Source organism: Saccopteryx bilineata, chromosome 2 (assembly GCF_036850765.1).
Source record: "Saccopteryx bilineata isolate mSacBil1 chromosome 2, mSacBil1_pri_phased_curated, whole genome shotgun sequence".
NCBI classification, from domain to species: Eukaryota; Metazoa; Chordata; class Mammalia; order Chiroptera; family Emballonuridae; genus Saccopteryx; species Saccopteryx bilineata.
The window spans coordinates 359,359,052-359,380,351 of NC_089491.1; the positions used below are offsets into that span (position 1 = coordinate 359,359,052).

At 49.4% G+C, this 21,300-nt stretch overlaps 1 protein-coding gene across 8 annotated transcripts in view; it reads right to left on the reverse strand.

The window, feature by feature from the left end:
- Positions 1 to 21,300, reverse strand: part of RAP1GAP2 (RAP1 GTPase activating protein 2) — a 490,286-nt gene that overhangs the window by 404,154 nt on the left and 64,832 nt on the right. For 2 of the 8 annotated variants that reach the window (XM_066263014.1, XM_066263016.1), the window contains exon 1: positions 5,764 to 6,175. The exons of 5 other annotated variants lie outside the window; for them this stretch is intronic. In XM_066263014.1, the coding sequence (XP_066119111.1) occupies positions 5,764 to 5,987 (224 nt within the window). In that variant the 5' untranslated portion in view covers positions 5,988 to 6,175. Of the gene's footprint in view, positions 1 to 5,763; positions 6,176 to 21,300 lie in introns of those variants that run through there. One more of the 8 variants, XM_066263013.1, reaches the window with a different exon arrangement.

The window sequence follows — 21,300 nt, forward strand, 5'->3', positions numbered from 1 at the left end:
AGAATATATTAGGGAGACAAGAAGCTAGGACACCAAATAGGAGATTAAAATAGTGGCTCAAAAAGAATCAAATACACTCTGTCCCTTAACTCTAAAAGTCTAACTCTTCAGACTCTCAGTGAGGTCAAAAATGGAGAGCTGGTTAAAGGGAGATGTTTGTTCTTTAAAGCAATGACAGCCAACCAGGTGGCATTCAAACATCAGACAAAAGAGGGCAAGTGACAGGCCCTTCCACAAAGGGCAGGACCCAGCCACCTCCTATGAAGAGAACAAGCAGCCATCTGTTCTGGGGCCAGAGAGTAGATCAGCTCCCGCTGTGCCCCTTCCAGCCCTGGGATTCCAGGACTACAAGGCCAGGGCTCCTGGACAGTCGGCCAATTCAGAACCCATATCCAGACAGCTCACAGAGCTGTCAATGGCAGGAACGCAAATATCCTCCCTGATACCAGCCTTCAAACCCTAAGGACAGATCAAGCAACAGCTGCCAACATCACAAAAACAGACAACTAGACAACCTACAGTGGCACAGTCTTGCCAGGGGGAAAAAAGAAGCCAAGAATCTGAGAAAGCCTCTAAAACTAAATACCAACTTAAGGTAACAGAGGGACAGCAGAATATGTTAAATGATACCAAATGGCCCTGGCCAGGTAGCTCAGTTGGTTAGAGCATCCTCCCAATACACCAAGATTGCCGGTTAAATCCCCGGTCAGGGAACATACAAGAATCAACCAATGAATGCATAAACAAGCAAAACAACAAATTGATCTATTTCTCTTTCTCTCTCTCTCTCTCTCTCCCTTCTTCTCTAAAATCAATAAATTTTATTTTATTTTAATAATACCAGGAGACATCATCCACAAAATCTGGACAGTGGAAAACTCACTAAGATAAACAATTCAGGGCCCTGGCCAGTTGGCTCAGCGGTAGAGCATTGGCCTAGCGTGTGGAGGATCCAGGTTCAATTCCTGGCCAGGGCACACAGGAGAAGCGCCCATTTGCTTCTCCACCCCTCCACCGCACCTTCCTCTCTGTCTCTCTCTTCCCCTCCCGCAGCCAAGGCTCCATTGGAGCAAAGATGGCCCGGGCGCTGGGGATGGCTCTGTGGCCTCTGCCCCAGGCGCTAGAGTGGCTCTGGTCGCAACATGGTGACGCCCAGGATGGGCAGAGCATCGCCCCCTGGTGGGCAGAGCGTCACCCCATGGTGGGCAGAGCATCGCCCCCTGGTGGGCAGAGCATCACCCCATGGTGGGCGTGCCAGGTGGATCCCGGTTGGGAGCATGCGGGAGTCTGTCTGACTGTCTCTCCCTGTTTCCAGCTTCAGAGAAATGCAAAAAAAAAAAAAAAAAAAAAAAGATAAACAATTCAGTTTCTTCATCAATTATAAGGAACAAAAAGAGTTGGAGGAGAAAACTCACAGATAGAGAGAACACCAATCAAACTTATTTGACACAACTAGGGAAATCTGAATACTGACTAAATATGATATCAACAAATTAATGTTAATTTAGGGTACATGATAATGGCAGTGTTATATATTTTAGAAGAATTTTTATCTTTGAGATGCATACTGAAATATTTAAGAAAGAAATGATATAATGTCTGGGATTTACTTCAAACTGGGTATTGTATTACACCATTCCCTTCCCTTTTGTGCACGCTTGAAAATTTCTGCAGTAAAAGTTGTGGGGGGGTTTAAATCTAGGAATAGTGGTGATTACAAGAGGGCACGGGGCTGGGGAAGACAGAAGAGGGGAAATGGTGATGAAGGGAGCCTTGACTTGGGGTGGTGAACACACAATGCAGTGTATCGGGGTCCCCAAACTTTTTACACAGGGGGCCAGTTCACTGTCCCTCAGACCGTTGGAGGGCCACCACATACAGTGCTCCTCTCACTGACCACCAATGAAAGAGGTGCCCCTTCCGGAAGTGCGGCCCATGGGCCGGGCTGTAGTTTGGGGACTCCTGGTACAGATGATGTGCTGTAGAACTGTACACCCAAAACCTGTACAATTTTGTTAACCAGCATCACCCTAATAAAGTCAATTTAAAAGTAAAAAATAAAAATATTCTAGGAATGAGCTTTTCCTTATAACCTATCCAGGAATAATACACTAGACATTTTACCCCACAACAGAGGAAGCGGATTCAGCAGATTCGCTGTTCTGCCCTCCAGAGCCTGCTGTTAGTGATTTGCTGAATGATCAGTGAGTTCAGATTCTCCTCCTCATAAACCTGATGGTGAGAGCTGTTCCAAAATAACTACCCCCAGTAAAGAACTGGAGTTCTTTTTCATTTATGCTAATTGGCCTTTGTCTAGTCCAGCATGCCACACCCGAGGCCACAGTGACTTTATCCACACCTTTCAGAACGTACACATTTCGACCGTGTTCCTGCCTCGGTCTTTCCTGCTACAAGTGCCCATTTCCCCCTCAGAGGGCACTACTCCCCCCACCAGCCGGTTCTGTCATTCCTGAAGTGGTGCTCTCATCCGATCTGCCCTGTCCACAAGAAAGCAGGCTGTGAAAGGGAGAACGCCCTGGGAGGCATTCTCTATGAGAGCAGTTTCCAAGGAAAGCTTCATTTAGGTGCCTCCTCTGATCCAGGCTCAAATCCAATTCCCCCTCAAACATACCATTGCTTTTACAGGATCCCAGGTGATGGCACCCCTGGAAAAGAGAAAGAAGCAGAACCTCCAGGTTGTCCCACAAGCCCCACAGAGAGTTGTCACATCAAGGCTGATGCGTATCACACTCATTTCTCCAGGAGGCAAACTGACGCTGAAGCCTTGAGCACAGTTCTCAGGGCCTACCAAGAGTGCCTGGGAGTGTCCTGGTTCGGGGCCCTGAGGGGATACCTGTGTCATTACCATCCTCCCTGGCACAGCTACTTGCCCCAATATATATTTCTAGGTAGCTCGGGGAGAGCGGAAGATGGCAAGGACTGTGGGCCATCACTGCAAGTCACAGACCACCCTATCCGTATGAACAACAACCAGTAGTGTTATCTGCACACACCTGTCAATTGGAAGTGCTGGACAGATTGATGGATGATCAAGTTTCTGGGGGAAATGAAGGAGCCTGAGTCTGACCTGACTCTGGGATGACGGGGGTATGGAAGGAGGAACTCAGCAAATTTCACGCACAGCATGGAGTTTGGGGAGTGCTTAAGAGAGGTTGGCAGCTGCAGCCTGCTCTAGGCTCCCCGTGCCTGGCGCCCACAGAGGAAGGGTCAATAGTGTGCACTGAACTGATATCAGATGCTTAAAGAAAAAAAAAAAACAACTCCAGATTACAGCAAGGGAAGCAAACATCACTTAGCACTAACATGAAATCAATCACTCTCTCTCCTTGCGTAGGTTAAGTTCATGGCCAAACCTAGCAGAATGAAGCAGCAGCGACAGAATGGGATGAACGCAGGGGCTGAGAGGGTCACCGATGTCTGCTGCATTGCAGGAAAGAGCACAGTGCACCCAGGAGGAAAGACAGATGCCATGAGCCTGAGGCATCCTCGCTTAGCCCAATCCCCCCTGTCCCCTACCCAGGTCCCTCCCAGGGCCTTACTCCTCTCCCCACCAGGCCCATGCCTGCCTGGCTGCTTCCTGGATCACGCCTGGCTGGTCTTGACTACTAGTGGGCCTGTCATCATCAGACACCTTACCTTGGGTTCTAAGGACACAGGCCCAGAGAGAGGAAAGTGAGAGCAGTTCTGATGAAACTTCTCCATCCTGATGCAGCGCTTCCTACCTTTTAGCTGCATCTTCCCCACCGTTATCCCAGAAGCCCTTTGTGAGGATGCAGAAAAAGAGGCTCAGGAAGATTACATCTATACTGTCAGATCACAGGATGAGAACTGCCAGCTCCCAGGACAGGGATGTCCCCCTCCACCCTAACCACTCACCCTGCACTCAGAGATAGGTACTGGTCCGATGCATCTGCCTCTCTATCAAGTATATCTTCCATCTTTTCCCTCAAAACAGGCCCAAGTTGTCTTAGGACAGCCATCCATGTCCTCCTGCCTTTAGAGGGTTGACTTGTTCATTCCTCCTCTGCAGATAAAAAGCTAAAGGGCAGGGAATGGAGAAGAAGCAAAATCTAGAGAAGAATGGGACCCAGACCTGGAGTGGACTCCAGTCTTGCTGGCAGCTTTCTCTGCTAGACATGTATGTCCTCAACATCAGCCATTCCTAGATCCCCTGCAGGACTATTGCCATTTTCTATACCGTTTGTACTATTACTACTATTTCTATTGAAGAGACACGGTCTTGTGACATATCTTCAATTAAGGGTGATGATTTATATCACCTGCACAAAGAGGAAAATCAGTACCACGGGGTTTAACTAGGGGAGAATTCTAAAAATAAATAGTACAAAAACAGCCTAAATTGTAGGTTGGTACTGTTCCCCATTTAAAGGCCCTAAGCCAGAGGTCTGGTCTTTGTTATAAAAGGGAGATTAACAAGTGTTTAAAAGTGTGAAAGCCAGACTAGCACCAACCAGAAACCTTCCCCTTGAAGAAATCACAAAGATTCACAGAAAACTGAAAAGGGAAGAACTTTCTCACTAGGTGACTCAATGTCATTTCATGCTTAACCACCTTAAGTCATTTTACTGGAGATTCATCCTATGCTGTGGGAAACATCAAATTATACTACATTATAGGACGGATATATCAGAGGAGCAACAGGAGACAACCACATGGGCCACCATGCCAGCTTCTCAAAGTGCTCCAGTTCACTGCCTGCCACCTCTGCCAGGCACACACGGTTTTTGCACAAGTTCAAGGGCCACCAGTCAACACCCAGGTATCTCTGGCTCCTCTGTCTTTGTCTTAGCCATTGTCTGATGCAGAGCAAAGCACTAACCACTCCAAAACTCCTCTGGAAACTGGTAATCCAGCAGGGCCATCGGAAGTGACCCCCAACTCCACATGACATCTCTGTGAACCCCATTTGCTGGGAAGCTTGGGGCTCCTGTCCCCTAAAACAGAGGAGGGAAGGCTGTGCCAGCCTGTGTGGGGAGCTCCCTGGGGTCTTGTGGACATTTAGCCGGCAGCGGGAGCTGGAACCCAGGAAGCTGCCCCCAGAAGCTTCTTTGCTCACCAGAAACCCCACACCTCATCCCATAGGTCCTCCAGCTGTATCGCTGAAATAACCTGTAAGAACGATCGAGGAGCAATTAGGAGAGTAACCTCCCAAAAAAGTGAAGAGTTAAAGACAGAAAACCCGAAGACAGAGAGGCATGGGGAAGAGTGCACTGGGGGAGGGGTTGAAGCAACCTCCAAACTTGCTCCTTGCCTGCGGGAACCAAGCTCACAGCAAGTATGTCATGGCCTGGCGGGCACTTCGCGGCTCAGCCAAGTTGCAGAGAAGCAAATAGCATCCCCAGCGCATTGAGCCACTCGGGCTGAGCCCACGACTGTGTCGCCCGGGTCGGAGCAATGCCACCCGCGCTGCAGGCTACAGCAAGGGCTCCGCGATCGCCAAATGCCGGGAATGGGGGCTTAGGACATCGTGCCCGTCTGTTGGGGGCGAAGCCCTAAGGGCCCTCTCAGCTGCCCTCCGACCCAGCCAATGCGCTGCTTGGGCTTTCTCATAACAGCCAGTGTCTGGGACCAAGCTCCGAACTTGCTCCCCCGACGGCGCCTGGAGTCGAGCATTTTCCCATTCAACTCGGAGCCAAACGTCCTTCTGAAAAAGTCGACCCCAAAGAAAACGGGATTCTAGCACAAGCAGAGGGAAGGGGGAGATGGCGCTGCCAGCTTTACCTTTTCTCTTTATTCTGTTTTCGGGATTTGTGCAGGAGTCCGATGAGCACCACAGCGGCACGGATCCCCGCCTTTCGGCAATGCATCCTCCCCGCCGGCTGGGACATGGCTAGGCCGCCACCGGTGTCCGGCCGCGCCCTCGCCCGCCCGCCGCGCGCCCCCGCCGGCCCGGCTCCGCGCGCTCCGCGCCGCCTGCTCCCGGCCCCCGGCCGCCCGCCTCGCATGGACCCCGCTCCGCCTAGGTGCGTCCCGTGGGTCAGGTGACTCGGAGCTCACTTTCCGGCGACCTTCAGCGTCTCCTCGGGGCCCACCGGGAAGCGGGCGCCCGCTGCCCAAGCGCGGGCATTTCCAAGGCTCGCTCGGGGCGCGGCCTGGACGGGCGGCTCCGGGGCTCGGGCTCAGACACGCCGCCCGCGCTGGGACCCCGCCCTGGCCCCGCCTCCCGTTCACCGCCGGGGGCGCCGCGGCTGCTAGCGGATCCCGCGGCCCAGCAGCCGGCACAAGGAGGTGGTCCGCTCGCGCTCGGCGCTCTCAGGGTCTCGGCGCCCGCGTTCTCCCACTGCCCCGCGCCCGGGCTCCTGGCCTTCTCTCGCCTCTCCCTCCCCGTCTCCCGCCTCCGCTGTCCGGGTCCGGGCTCGCTCCCCGGGCAAAGACGGCTGACGTGCTTTCCCAGCCCGGCCCGCCAGGATAGTTCTCCGATGCTGTCACTGTCTTTAAACACAGGGAGCGAAAACATGCACCGAGAGGAAACGTGCATCCCCAGTCCATGCGAAACTGCCTTCCCGCGCGGGCACTACCGCAGCCCCCTCCGCCCCAGGCCCAGACCACCGGACCGTGAGACGGGCACCCCAAGACAAGCGCCCATCACCCCTCCCCGCGGCCGGAGGCTCCCTGCGGTTTTGGCTCAACCTAAGGCTACCTCTCCCCAAGTACAGGAGATGGGGTGAGCGTGGTTCACTCCAGCGTGGGCGCCATAGTGGGTTGGGGTCAGCCCCCCGGTTAACATTTGTTTTCCCAGGCCTGGGAGTTTGACACACAGAAGGTCCACGGTCAATTTCCCAGCGGTACACTTTCGCCTTGCGTCCCAGGTTGCCAGGGAGACGCAGGGGGTAGGACAGGGTAACATCCCACCCCAGCAGCATCCCGGCGTTGCAGCGCCGGGATGCTGCACGCACCCGGGGTCTTCACTGCCCCTGCGCACCGCCTGCAAGCTTCATCCTCACGAAAGTCACGCCAACTCGTGGGAAGAGGGCCCTGGTCTGGTCCCTGCCACGAGCGCAGAATATTCCTAAACCCCACTTCCATCTGCTGCCAGGGAGTCTAGACCCCTCTCACCACCACCCTGAATTTAACTAATGGCTTTGCTTCTCCCTCTAACCCCTCACAGGGGTCCCCAAACTTTTTACACAGGGGGCCAGTTCACTGTCCCTCAGACCCTTGGAGGGCCACCACATACAGTACTCCAGTACACTGACCACCAATGAAAGAGGTGCCCCTTCCGGAAGTGCAAGGGGGGGGCAGATAAATGGCCTCAGGGGGCCGCATGCGGCCTTCAGGCTGTAGTTTGGGGATGCCTGCGAGGGCTGGAGGGAATTAAAACAAGCCAATTAGTACATCTTTGGAAACAGCCCTGTTGGGGCCATAGAGGTCCCTGGGTTAGTTTGCCTTGTTTTTTTTTCATATAGTCTGGCGTTCAAGCAAGCACAGAAAATCCAGACAGGAGCACAGGGACCTGGCTGGAGAGGCAACACGAGCTACAGATAAATTCAAGGGCCTGAGGTCTCAACACCACTTTTCCTATGGGCATAGATTCTTGCTGGCATTGGAGTTGGGGTGGAGGAGAGGGAGCATCAGGCTAGTGCCAAAATGTGCCTGGCTTATTTATGAAACTTCCACTAACAATGGCCTCAGCCCTCCTGAGCCTACCTGGATGGTGGGGATCACAAATATTGCCATGGACATCTATTTATAGCCAGAGAACAAATGACCCAGTCCCCACCCCTGGGACTGCAGCTAGGCCAGCTGCAAGGACTACACTAGTAGTGGCCTGAGAATCAGTCTAGGAAAGAAATGGGCAAGTGAATGTCCTCAGTGGGAAAGAGGGCAGAACCCAGCACAAGCAGCCCAGGGCCTGTCCTGCCTCCAGCAGTAGACCGAACTGACAGATTAGCTGACAGAGTACTTCAGCCAGATGGCAGGGAGGATGCTGGGGGCACTGCCCACAGGTCTAGCCCCAGCAAGGGGTATATTTCATCCACACACAAGAGTAGGCTGTTTGTCTCAAGGCAAGACCTGACTCCCTCTCAGGTGGGTGAGTGTGGGTGGCCCCCACACATCCCCCACTGTCTGGGAGATATTTCAGGTCAAATGCATCAGTGGGCAACAGGACCCTAGGATGAAGGTGAAAAAATTTTCCACCAAGCAGGTAACTTGATTTCATTGTGGTTCTGGGGTCCCAGGCCCTCTCAGCTCCTCTGCAACCAAGATTGTTTCCAGCCCTAACATGGCTAAAGATACAAAGTTGTTCCTAAACGACCATAACCTGATCTGATTCCTGGGATGCTAAGAGGTGGGAGTTCCCTGGGGTGGGGGAGCCCTTCCTTCTGCCCACATCTCATACAGAAAACACCACAGCATGAAGGAACCCATCCATGGCAGAGAATATAAGGGCTGTGTATGCTAGACCTACCCGTTCCACCAGCGTTTATTAAACATTCCGGATATGCCCAGCTTTGTATAAGAGACTAGAGTAAGAAAGAAATAGAAGACCACTCTTGCACAGAACAAACCGGGCCTAACACACAAAACCACAAACAATCCCATTCCCACCTCACTTGGGCAATGTGACCCCAGACACTTTTCCCCCAAATCAGGCCATTTGCGTACCACTTTCACAAGTTTTTGTCCTAACACCATATAACTTGGTCATTTTCTTATTCCTCTGATTTAATTACATCAACTCATTCTTTACTTAATTTTAAAAGAAAACAGTTATTACCCTAAATGAAAGTCCTCTATCACTTGGCATTCACACCATGAAAACAAATACAAATTTCTTAAATTTTAGCTCAATACTGTTGCCTGACAAAAGGAGGCTGAAGCACCTTCGTTAAAAGAAAAATAGCCGAGTATTAGGTGTTGGCCACGTGCCTACACCAAGCAAAAACACTGTTCTTGAAGAAATCACAAAGTTTGGAAGAGAACTGAAGGGAACAATTTTCACGTTAGTGATTCAAAGGTCTTCTAAGGCCTCGTCCATGGGTCACTTTGGGGTGGACTGAGAAGGCTGGACACTTCTAGTCCACAGGGAGCAAGGCTGGTGAGGACTATAGCAGTCTGAGAAGAGATCTTCTCCCATCCCAACCCACTCAGCAGAGCTTTTATCCCCAGCAGTGTCCCACATCCCAGGACCTCAAAGGCCCATATTAGCTCCCCCCCCAAACCCACAGTCCCTGAGCACAAAGTGCCAGGCAGCTGTCAGCCTGGGTCTCTGCCCCAGTCTGGGGAAACCCAATGGCTCAGAGGGCCTGGCTGGGAGCAGAGGCGGAGGGGGACAGGGAAGTTAATCGTGAGCACAGGGCAGACAGCTGCACAGCTCCGTCCTTAGGGGCCAGTGGGGTGAGACAGGCAGACACGCATGTCTGGTCCTAAAGAAAAGGGCCTTCTGTGCCTGGGAACCCGCTCCAGGAGACACATCCATGTGAAACCAGGAATCAGCCTCACTGTGAGAGACTAAGTCTCAGAGAGGGCCTGGGGCCAGCGCTCCCTCCTTGCTCCACACCACCTCCAGCTCCCAGGGCCAGAGACCCTACAAAATGGATTGGGAGTAGATGTGGGGCAAGAGGGGCTTCGGAGCCAAGGGGTGGGGCCTTTTAGAAAACCAGATATCTTCAGATGCCTTACGCCTTCCCTTCTGCAGGGACAGTGCTTATAGCCATCTGTGCATGAATCAAACTTTGGAGCAATTCAAGAGTTATAAACATACAACATTAGATCTGCTAAGGACAAGCAGGCACCTGATTCTCTTGTGCTTTTGGAGGCACACTGATACAGTAACTGGGAGAAGTCACCCAGAAGATCCCCTCACCTCTCACTTCTGCAGAGCACTCACACCTGTGCTTATAAGATTGCCTACCATTCATGCTTGGCTGGTACATCTGCGCCCCCTGCTGGGCTACATTACAGTTGCATTTCTGGAATACCTCCATAAGAGGAAAAGAAGAAAGGGAAAGATGGGAGGGCAGAGAGTTTAAGGGGGGGAGGAGGGGAGAGAGAGAGAGAGAGAAAGAGAGAGAGAGAGAGAGAGAGAGGCAGGGGGTGGGTAAGCAAAAGATTGAAGAGGTCATTTGAGGTAGGGAAGCAGTTTCACTTTTGAAAAGAGAGACAGGAATCTTTGCCGACATGTTGACTCCCCTCCCAGCTCCTAAACTTTTCTCTCACAGCCCATGACCACCCACAAAGGGGTCCATCGCACCCCAATACAGTCCTTCAATGACAGCAACAGGCTATGCCCAGAGCGGGCTGGGAGGCCTAAAAGCTTAGCTTAGGAATCACAGCTCAGACGAACTTTTTCTGGAGCCACGCATATCGGACTGCACAGACATTCTGGCGAAAAACTGACTCAGTTTTTGGAAACAGATCGTGGTGACTTGTGTGGCATTTCCAAGCTCTGGGGAAAGGACGCCATGCCCCAAGGAAACCCACAGATCCCACTCGATGGCAGGCACCCAGCCTGAGGACTGCACTTCATCTGGAACCCTGAGCCTGCAGTGCCCGTCAACCTGAACTTCGCTGATTTCACCTCCAGGGGTTACAAACCTGGCTGCAGGAGAAAGAAAGGAGTTCATCAATTTCTTGAGTTACCGGAGGTATTTTAAATATTTCTTTTTGGTTTATTTATAGAATTTTGAATCCGTGAATCTAGGCAGCATGACTATAATTTTTACCATAGTAGAAATATTCAAAAGGAATTTTCTGAGTATGAAATTTCTGATGAATATGAAGAAGTGAATTTTACATGGAAGCTGCCCAGGGGTCACTGCAGAGAATCAGGAGCCAATGGGGCAAAAAAAAAGGACTGAGTGACATGCAGCAGCCTCTCACACCCAGCGCCCCCGCCCCGGCCGCCACCTCACTGACACCAAACTTCCCCAGCCTCTGCTGCCACAGAAGTCCTTCTAGAGCTAGGGTTCTGGGGCTGAATGGAAAAGTGGGGAGGAAAGCTGTCTTTCCATAATATTAACAACATTGCTTAGCAACATCTTGCAAAGCAAAAACCAACCCTCTCCAAAAATCCATTCTGTCTGGCTCTACAAAAAGCAGAGTGGTTTCTTATACATGTATTATTTATGTACTATTTTATATACCCAGTAACACCTCTGTGCCTCTGTGCCTGGCCTCCCTTGGAGATGACATATTACACCTAAGTGAGATTTCTAGACAACAGAGCTTTCAGTAGCAAAACATTTGCTTGTTTGCTTGCTTGCTTTTATTGTAATGACTTGGCTACACATTTCTCTAAAATGTCTTCCATATTTTTGTCCTGTATAAAGACAGGTTTACTGTCCCCTTTCCCTGACATCAGCAGGCAGGAGCATTGACCGGTTCCTGGAACCGAGCACCCAGTGGGCTCCTCCAGAAATGGGCTCCTCTGACCCAGTCATCACCCCCAAGCTGAGCATCTGTCACTGTTGGAAGCTTTGCATCTCTTTCATCTCTGCTAGCCGTTTTGCGGTGTAAAAAGATTTCAGAAGGTTTTGGGTGGGAACGCCTGCAGGAATAAAGGGCACTCTGCGTGGGCTATATTTTGTCTTATATCTAATAAATTTTATATTCTCCTTAAAAAAATTTTTTTAAAGAGTTTTGAGAAGCACTGTGCTGCTGCTGTGTATGAGTTATTGACTGATACGCAGACATCCACAGTGGGTGTGATCTAGGGCTTAGGTGGCCAGTGTGTGTGTGTTACCAAACAGAGCAGATCACTCATGACCCTAGTCAACCAGAACGTTCAAAAGTTAGAGCACCATCTACCTGATCCCTTATCAATTATATTTATTGAATGAATCTTTTCTTCTATGGGTCCCTAAAGAACTCTGGGTTGGATACTCCTTTCCAGGGGAAATTGCTCCTATTGGTGGGCAGAATCAAAGCCTTTCTGCTAGCCGCAAATGCAAGGAGTTTCTTTCACAATGGACTCTGGACTCATTGATGCATTAATGGCTCTTTCCCACCCTGACATTAAGTCCTTTTAGCCTTCAAGGCAAACACAAAGCTCATCTACTGTGTGGACACAGACTCCCCAGCTCAGAGCCTCCTGCTGAGCAGCTGTGCTTCTGCCATTTGCAAGCTTTTCACCAGGTGGGCTTTCTGGGACCTCTCTGCTCTTTCAATCAGGAAAGTTCTTCCAGCTGTCTAGCCTGCATCGCTCTTGTTATAATCTAAGCTCTCTTTGGTGAACAACTCCCCTCCACCCTTAGGGAAAACCCCAAGTCCAAGAGCAGCTTCAGAAAGTGCACCATTCTCCTTTCACCCTACAGCTCCAGAGTCTTTGCTTCCGTCTGTTTTCTCTCTTGCCCCAGCCCCCCTCACTCAGAGTCACAAAGCAGGGCAGGAGCAGCCCAGGTCACAAATGATGGGTCACAGCTAATAATTAAAGGACCAGAGTTTCTCAATTATTTCCTTCTTCTTAAGACATTAGAGCAGTTTCAAGGTTATGTGGAGCTGGACTCGGCAGCCAGCTTTGTGTGAAAACCATCCATCAAAACTGTCATGGCAGAGGGCATGTGGAGAAGGTGTCGTAAGACTGTCTCCAGGCAAGGCCAGCAGTGACCTTCGAGTGGCCTCGTGTCAGTTATGAAAGCACTTTCCTCACGATGCTAGGTGAGCGAGGGTGCTGCCCATGGAGAACCTGGAGCAGAGAGTCTCAACACACCCGCCCCAAAGGGCACGGGGAGGTGCACAGAAGTATAAGCAGGGAATTCATTGACAGCAAAAGGAAATTAAACAGTCAAGCTATCCAGACATGAGAGTGCTCCTTGCTGTCCTTCAAATCAGGAAGAGAATTTCTTACGGTTCCAAAGGACGACTACAGAGAAACAGAAAATATAGCAACAAAAAGGGGAACCTTTGTCCCAGGTGAAAGGATGACTTGGACCCAATCAAACCAGTCTTGCCTATTAGGGTTTAATTACCTATGCTTTAAAGTGTACATAAGCTAACACATTAGGGTCTTAAAAAGATGGTTTTGTAAAGTAAACAATATTATGCTATTTTAATTCCAAGTGTATAGCAAATATTCTATCTGTCTAAAATATAACCCTGGAAAATCATTCCATGGGTCTATTTGAAATATGGCAATTGGACTTGATCCATTTGTAGCCATTTCAGGGGTACAAATATATATTAGTTATGATTTGTATGTTTTCTCACTGGGTTGAGGCATTCCCTTGCAGGAGAGCTATATCCTTAATGGTAGGTAAATTATTGGGAAAAGTAAAAAAAAAATCCAAATGGGGGAATTCCCTCTAAGTTAGTGACTGAGGGACTCATTTTACTGAACAAATAATACAGTTTATTTGTAATTTTTGGCCTTTTCTATATAGTAAGCTTTTTTGCCTTTTTTGTGTGTGTGTGACAGAGACAGAGAGAGCAACAGAGAGAGGGACAGGACAGACAGGAAGGAAGAGAGATGAGAAGCTGAGAAGCATCAATTCTTCGTTGCAGCACCTTAGTTGTTCATTGACTGCTTTCTCACATGTGCCTTGACCAGGGGGCTACAGCTGAACGAGTGACCCCTTGCTCAAGTCAGTGACCTTGGGCTCAAGCAAGCAACCGTGTGCTTCAAACCAGCGACCTTTGGGCTCAAGCCAGCCACCATGGGGTCATGTCTATGACCCACACTCAAGTCAACAACCCCGCCCTCAAGCTGGTGAGCCCACACTCAAGCCGGATGACCCCTGTATTCAAGCCGGTGACCTCAGGGTTTTGAACCTGGGTCTTCTGTATCCCAGTCCAACGCTCTATCCACTGTGCCACCACCTGGTCAGGCTACAGGAAGCTTTTAATTTCCCTTGGCCAAAAGCTCTCCCTACAGTGCTCCTCAACCTGAGATCTCCTTTTGGTAAATGTAAACCTTCTTGACCAGTCACTGGCCACCCTATGCATCTGGATGAAGGGGCATATGAACAAACTTTGCTAAAGGGAGACATTCTACATTACTTTCGAAGGCTACTAAGCAGCCTAAAGAAATTAATTAATAAACAATTATTTCACAATGTGCTACTGGGAGATGAAGACTTGAAAGACTATAACTTACAACCAAAAAAACTTTCTCCATCGAAAAAAGACATTAAAGACTCTCCAACCTTGTTTAAAAAGACCTTATCAGGTGCTTAACCACAAATGTACATCTGCTCCTGTCTGACATTTGCCTCCACCTACAGCAGAGAATGAAAACCAGGTAATATTAGAGACAGATGACAGCTTTCCTAAGATATCTATCGACAAGGCCTATATACCCAAAACTTAATGTGGAACTTAATATTTTGATTATCTTTACCCATCTGCTAATATTAATCATTAATAATAATAGACTTGTTATTTAGGGTTTTTTTCAAACCTTGTGTATATAATCCAACTGTTATTATTGAATATAATTGCTAAAGGTGTACAAGATAACTTTTGTATTGTCAATAATGCTCTAATATAGTTTCTCTTTTGAAAGAAAAGCTATTGCTAAAAAAATTAAAAAGAGGGATATGTGTTTTAAGAAGTTCAAACAACCTGACCAGGTGGTGGCACAGTGGATAGAGCATCAGACTGAGACACAGAGGACCCAGGTTCAAAACCCCGAGGTCGCTGGCTTGAGCACAGGCTCACCAGCTTGAACACAGGGTCGCTGGCTTGAGCACAGGCTCACCAGCTTGAACACAGGGTCGCTGGCTTGAGCTGGGCTCATAAATATGACACCATGGTCTCTGGCTTGAAGCTCAAGGTCGCTGGCTTGAGCAAGGTGTCACTGCTGGCTTGGCTGGAGCCCCCCCCCCAGCTCAGAGCCTCCTGCTGAGCAGCTGTGCTTCTGCCATTTGCAAGCTTTTCACCAGGTGGGCTTTCTGGTGAAAAAAGCTCCCCAGCCCCCATCAAGGTACATATGAGAAAGCAATCAATGAACAAATAAGGTGCCACAACTATGAGTTGATGCTTCTCATCTCTCTTCCTTCCTGTCTGTCCATATCTGTCTGTCTCTCTCTTGCTTAAAAAATAGTCTACTTTAAAAAGTAAATATAGCCCTGGCCGGTTGGCTCAGCGGTAGAGCGTCGGCCTAGCGTGCGGAGGACCCGGGGTTCAATTCCCGGCCAGGGCACACAGGAGAAGCGCCCATTTGCTTCTCCACCCCTCCGCCGCGCTTTCCTCTCTGTCTCTCTCTTCCCCTCCCGCAGCCAAGGCTCCATTGGAGCAAAGATGGCCCGGGCGCTGGGGATGGCTCTGTGGCCTCTGCCTCACGCGCTAGAGTGGCTCTGGTCACAATATGGCGACGCCCAGGATGGGCAGAGCATCGCCCCCTGGTGGGCAGAGCGTCGCCCCTGGTGGGCGTGCCGGGTGGATCCCGGTCGGGCGCATGCGGGAGTCTGTCTGACTGTCTCTCCCCGTTTCCAGCTTCAGAAAATTGAAAAAAAAAAAAAAAAAGTAAATATAATGCCCGGGTTCGATTCCCGGCCAGGGCACATAGGAGAAGCGCCCATTTGCTTCTCCACCCCTCTGCCGCGCTTTCCTCTCTGTCTCTCTCTTCCCCTCCCGCAGCCAAGGCTCCATTGGAGCAAAGATGGCCCGGGCCCTGGGCATGGCTCTGTGGCCTCTGCCTCAGGCGCTAGAGTGGCTCTGGTCGCAATATGGCGACGCCCAGGATGGGCAGAGCATCGCCCCCTGGGGGGCAGAGCACCGCCCCTGGTGGGCGTGCCGGGTGGATCCCGGTCGGGCGCATGCGGGAGTCTGTCTGACTGTCTCTCCCTGTTTCCAGCTTCAGAAAAATGAAAAAATAAATAAATAAATAAATAAATAAAAAGTAAATATAATGACCTGGCCCTGGCCAGCTGGCTCAGTGGATAGAGCATCGGCCTAACATATGGACATCCTGGGTTCAATCCTTGGTCAGGGCACACATGGAAAACAATCATCTGCTTCTCTTCCCCTCCCTCTCCCTCTTCTCTCTCTCTTCCCCCTCACAGCCATTGGTTTGGTTGGTACAAGCATCAACCTCAGGCGCTGAGGATAGCTTGGTTGGTCCAAGCATCAGCCCCAGACAGGGGGGTTGCCAGGTGGATCCCAGTCAGGGCTCATGCGGGAATCTATTTCCCTTCCTCTCACTTAAAAATAAGTAAACATAATGAAAATGAAAGAATGATATTATATTCCAGTTAGCTAGACACTGTCGCCTGCCCAAGGCCCTGAGCCTGAAACCCACTCTCTCCAGTGGCAGAATTCAGCCCATTTGCACCAGTTTGGCAGAACCAATAACTAATTTTTTGTTGAGTTCAGCGAACCAGTTATTAAAATGGCACTGTAATCAGGGTTTCGTTAAGGTGGGTGCCTGGACTGAAGCCCAATGTGGAAATCAAAAATTTACATTCCTGCCCTGGCCAGTTGGTTCAGCAGTAGAGTGTTGGCCTGGCATGTAGAAGTCCCAGGTTCAATTCCCCGCCAGGGCACACAGGAGAAGTGCCCACCTGCTTCTCCCCCCTTCCCCTTCTCCCTCCCGCAGCCAAGACTCCATTGGAGCAAAGTTGGCCTGGGCACGGAGGACGGCTCCATGGCCTCCGCCTCAGGCGCTAGAATGACTTCAATTACAACGGAGCAACACTCCAGAGAAGTCGAGCATTGCCCCCTGGTGGGCATGCTGGGTGGATCCCAGTCGGGCACATGTGGAAGTCTGTCTATCTGCCTCCCCCACACCCCACCCCCGCCACTTCTCACTTAGAAAAAATACCAAAAAAAAAAAATTACATTCCTTATTCTTTTTTAACATTAATCTGTGCAACAGCCTATTCTAAGCACCCGTAGTAATAATGTTCATTCAATTCATAGGTGAAAAAAAATTTGATGGAACTATGCTTATAATATTTATTTATTTATTTCATAAAACTCATTATACCTTTTATGAAATACCCTCTCATTTGTTACTTCAGTAAACAAACATATAACATAAAGAGAAAAAGTGTCAAACAACCGGGGGGGGGGGGGGGGGACAAGCTGTCATTTGTTTCAGCTTTGTGTTACACCTAAAATTCCCCCAAGATATTATGAGTACATTGGTGTTCCCCAGATGGTGAACCAATAGGAAGCTAGGACACAATGAACCAATAGAAATATAGATTTCAAGGATTATCTTATCGCCCATTTCGGAAGCCATGGAAGAATGTGCACAACTTTCCCTTGACAAACAGGTTTGTTGTACACATTATTCAATCGTATTTAATCTGCATATCCTATACCATTTATTAATTCAGCCTAGAAATTTTCATTTGGTATTCATAAAATGAAGAAAATGTATGTTATGTTAATATTTGTTCATTAATATTATAAAGCTTTTATCATTTAGTTTTGTGTACCTCTTTTATTGTTCTTATTTAAGTATTAAATGCATGAAATAATAAACTACCTTTCAGTATGTTGTTTTTTTATACTTAAAATGGTCATTAGGGCAGAGAACCAGTTTAAATTAATTAAATCCCACCACTGACTCTCTCTATTAATAGGACTACTAGCCAATGTTACAGTGGTATTGAAGACATATGAACATCTGACTGGGATTTTCTTCTTGTGCATGTGAGGAGCATTGAAAGAGAATTTAAAAAGACATGGCTCGCCTGACCTGTGGTGGCGCAGTGGATAAGGCATCGACCTGGAAATGCTGAGGTTGCCGGTTCGAAACCCTGGGCTTGCCTGGTCAAGGCACATATGGGAGTTGATGCTTCCAACTCCTCCCCCCTTCTCTCTCTCTGTCTCTCCTCTCTCTCTGTCTCTCCCTCTCCTGTCTAAAATGAATAAATAAATAAAAATAAATATTTTTAAAAATTAAAAAAAAAAAAAAAGACATGGCTCTTTCTCTGGTGATCGGCCTCCAGCAATGTTGTGTCCTTATACCATGTAATGTCACCTTACCCGTTTGGGAACCACTGTGCCAGTCCATGTGCTTCCACTTCCTCACCTGAAGCTCAGAGAATGAGCAAAGGGCTCAAATGGTCCTCTGTGGGACAGTGCTCTGTCCCGTTCTATGGTCACCTGTGGAAAATTCACCAGACCCATTCTGAGGAGCCCATGGCCTGGTGTAGGTCACCATTCCCCGGGCTGGAGGAGCAGCTCCGAGCACAGGCTCTGCTTGCCCTGAAGCAGAACTACCCAGAGGGTAATGGGCACCACCCCCTTGGTACAATATTGTAAAGCTGCAAGCACTTTCACAGCTATGACTCCATTGGAAAATCAAGGCTCTGCGGAGAAGGAATATCAATAGCATTCCCATTTGCTAGATGAGTAAACTGAGACCCAGAGAAGTTAACTCTTCTGCCGTGGATCACACAGCTACTAAAAAGCAGAGCCAGGACCCAGACACAAACAGTCCCCGTAGACACTGGCGCCAGCAAAATCCAGAATGAAGAGGACTGGAGACCCCAGGAGATGAAGAGATGACTCGTCCAATCAGAAGCTCACCGTGCCTGTCATCAAATGAAATGGAGTCTACCTCTCTGCCTGCTCAGTCCTCAAGCCCCTTTTGCTGGTTGACAGATCTTGACTTTCCCATGGGGGTTTTGTAGTTCAGGTGGGACTGTCCCTCTCTCACCTACCCATCCTGAGCTCTGGGGTGAGTATATGGGCCAGGCCACGGTGCTTGCTTCAGGGATGGGCATATCAACCTAGTTGGTCCAAACAGAATGAACACCTGAATTGTTGCTGGCATTGTTGGAGAAAGCTGAGCACTTCCTGGGGTTTCTAACGTCCATGGCTATCTTATGAGAGGAGACTTGCCTGTGAGTACAGTGAGTGCAGAAAAAGCAGAGCCAAGAGACAGGGGCAAACATTGTCTGATGGTATTTTCTGACCCACCTTGATCCAGCCATTCCTCAAGCCACATTTTTTTTTGACAGAAACAGAGAGAGAGAGTCAGAGAGAGGGACAGATAGGGACAGACAGACAGGAAGGGAGAGAGATGAGAAGCATCAGTTCTTCGTTGCAGCACCTTAGTTGTTCATTGATTGCTTTCTCATATGTGCCTTGACCAGGGGGCTACAGCAGAGCAAGTGAACCCTTGCTCAAGTCAGTGACCTTGGGCTCAAGCCAGCGACCTTGGGCTTCAAGCCCATGACCGTTGGGCTCAAGCTAGCAACCATGGGGTCATGTCTGTGAGCCCACGCTCAAGCCAGTGACCCTGCGCCCAAGCTGGTGAGCCCATGCTCAAGCTGGCGACCTTGGGGTCTCGAACCTGGGTCCTGCACATCCCAGTCCGACATTCTATCCACTGTGCCACCACCTGGTCAGGCCTGAAGCCACTTTTTTTAAATGTATCAATTACTAGAGTTTTCTTGGATTTGTTGTTTCTTGGGATATCTTTTATTTTTCTTAAGCCCTTTTGAGTTAGATTTCTGTCACTGGTAGTCCATTTAATCACCATACCAGATTCCCACCCAATGGGCAAGGAAACACATGAAAGAACAGGTGAGTGACTTGAGGGAAGTAAAAAGGCCCCATCACGCCTTCACCCCCACGGGGGACGATGGAGAAGCCTTCCCCGGAAGAGCCCCTGGAGCTATTTCCCCAACACCAGAAAGACTCAGATGGGTCAACCCGCCCCATGAGTGACAGGCTTGAGGAGAGGCCTCTCAGTCCTACTTCAAGGGGCAGGCAGGTAGCACAAATCTGACCTCACAAATACAACAGGAACTTCCCCCTTCCTCTCTGCTATCGGCATGTAGGTCACTCATTTCGTCTTTCTTTAGTAAAATCAAGGACTATTCAAGGAAAACTCTGGGGAAAAAGGAACATTCAGGCCCTGGCCGGTTGGCTCAGCGGTAGAGCGTCGGCCTAGTGTGCGGAGGACCTGGGTTCGATTCCCGACCAGGGCACACAGGAGAAGCGCCCATTTGCTTCTCCACCCCTCCGCCGCACTTTCCTCTCTGTCTCTCTCTTCCCCTCCCGCAGCCAAGGCTCCATTGGAGCAAAGATGGCCCGGGCGCTGGGGATGGCTCTGTGGCCTCTGCCTCAGGCGCTAGAGTGGCTCTGGTCGCAACATGGCGATGCCCAGGATGGGCAGAGCATCGCCCCCTGGTGGGCAGAGCGTCGCCCCATGGTGGGCGTGCCGGGTGGATCCCGGTCGGGCGCATGCGGGAGTCTGTCTGACTGTCTCTCCCTGTTTCCAACTTCAGAAAAATGAAAAAAAAAAAAAAAAAAGGAACATTCAGACAAATCTTAAATGTGGGATATGCTATAAAACAATTTTGCCAGCTCTGCTATTCTATACTTAAAGAGATGTGATGACCAAGTACAATGAGCGACCACTAATAATGCAGTAATAGCCCTGGTGGGTTGGCTCAGTGGTAGAGCATCAGCCCAGTGTGTGGAAGTCCCAGGTTCAATTCCCGGCCAGGGCACACAGGAGAAGCGCCCATCTGTTTCCCCTCCCTTCCTCCTCTCCTTCCTATCTCTCTCTTCCCCTCCTGCAGCCAAGGCTCCATTGGAGCAAAAGTTGGCCTGGGCGCTGAAGATGGCTCCATGGCCTCACCTCAGGCACTAGAATGGCTCCAGTTACAATGCAGCAATGCCCCAGATGAGCAGAGCATCGCCCCCTAGTGGGCTTTCTGGGTGGATCCAGGTATAGCATATGCGGGAGTCTGTCTCTCTGCCTCCCCACTTCTCACTCACTTCAGAAAAATACAAAAAAAAAGTAATTATAATATCAGTAATATAATCTAATATACAACCTATGCCTGACCTGTGGTGGCGCAGTGGATAAAGCGTCGACCTAGAACAATGAGGTCTCCGGTTCAAAACCCTGTGCTTGACTGGTCAAGGCACATATGGAAGTTGGTGCTTCCTGCTCCTCACTCCCTTCTCTGTCTTTCTCTCTCTGTCTCTTCTCTAAAATAAATAAATCTTTTAAAAAAATAACAAAAAAAATACAACCCATATTTAAGTTTAGGAGACATTTGAATATGGAATGTATATTAAGTAACAGTATTAAACTAACATTTTCTTCTATGGGATAATAGCATTGTGGTTATGCCAGGAAATAACATTATTTTTGGTAGGCACCTGCTGAAGTATTTAGGTATGAAGTATCACGATGTCTGCAACTCTCTCTACCCAGGGAAAGAGAGAGAACAACTGTGGCAAATCTTCATAAGTGGAGAATCTGGGTGAATACAGATGCTCATTACACTATTCTCATTTTTGCATAGGTTGGAAATTTCCAAAACAAAATGTTGAAAACAAAACGTTACCCTTACCTGTACCTGCCCTCAGATCTACATATACATGTGTGCACGTGTACAG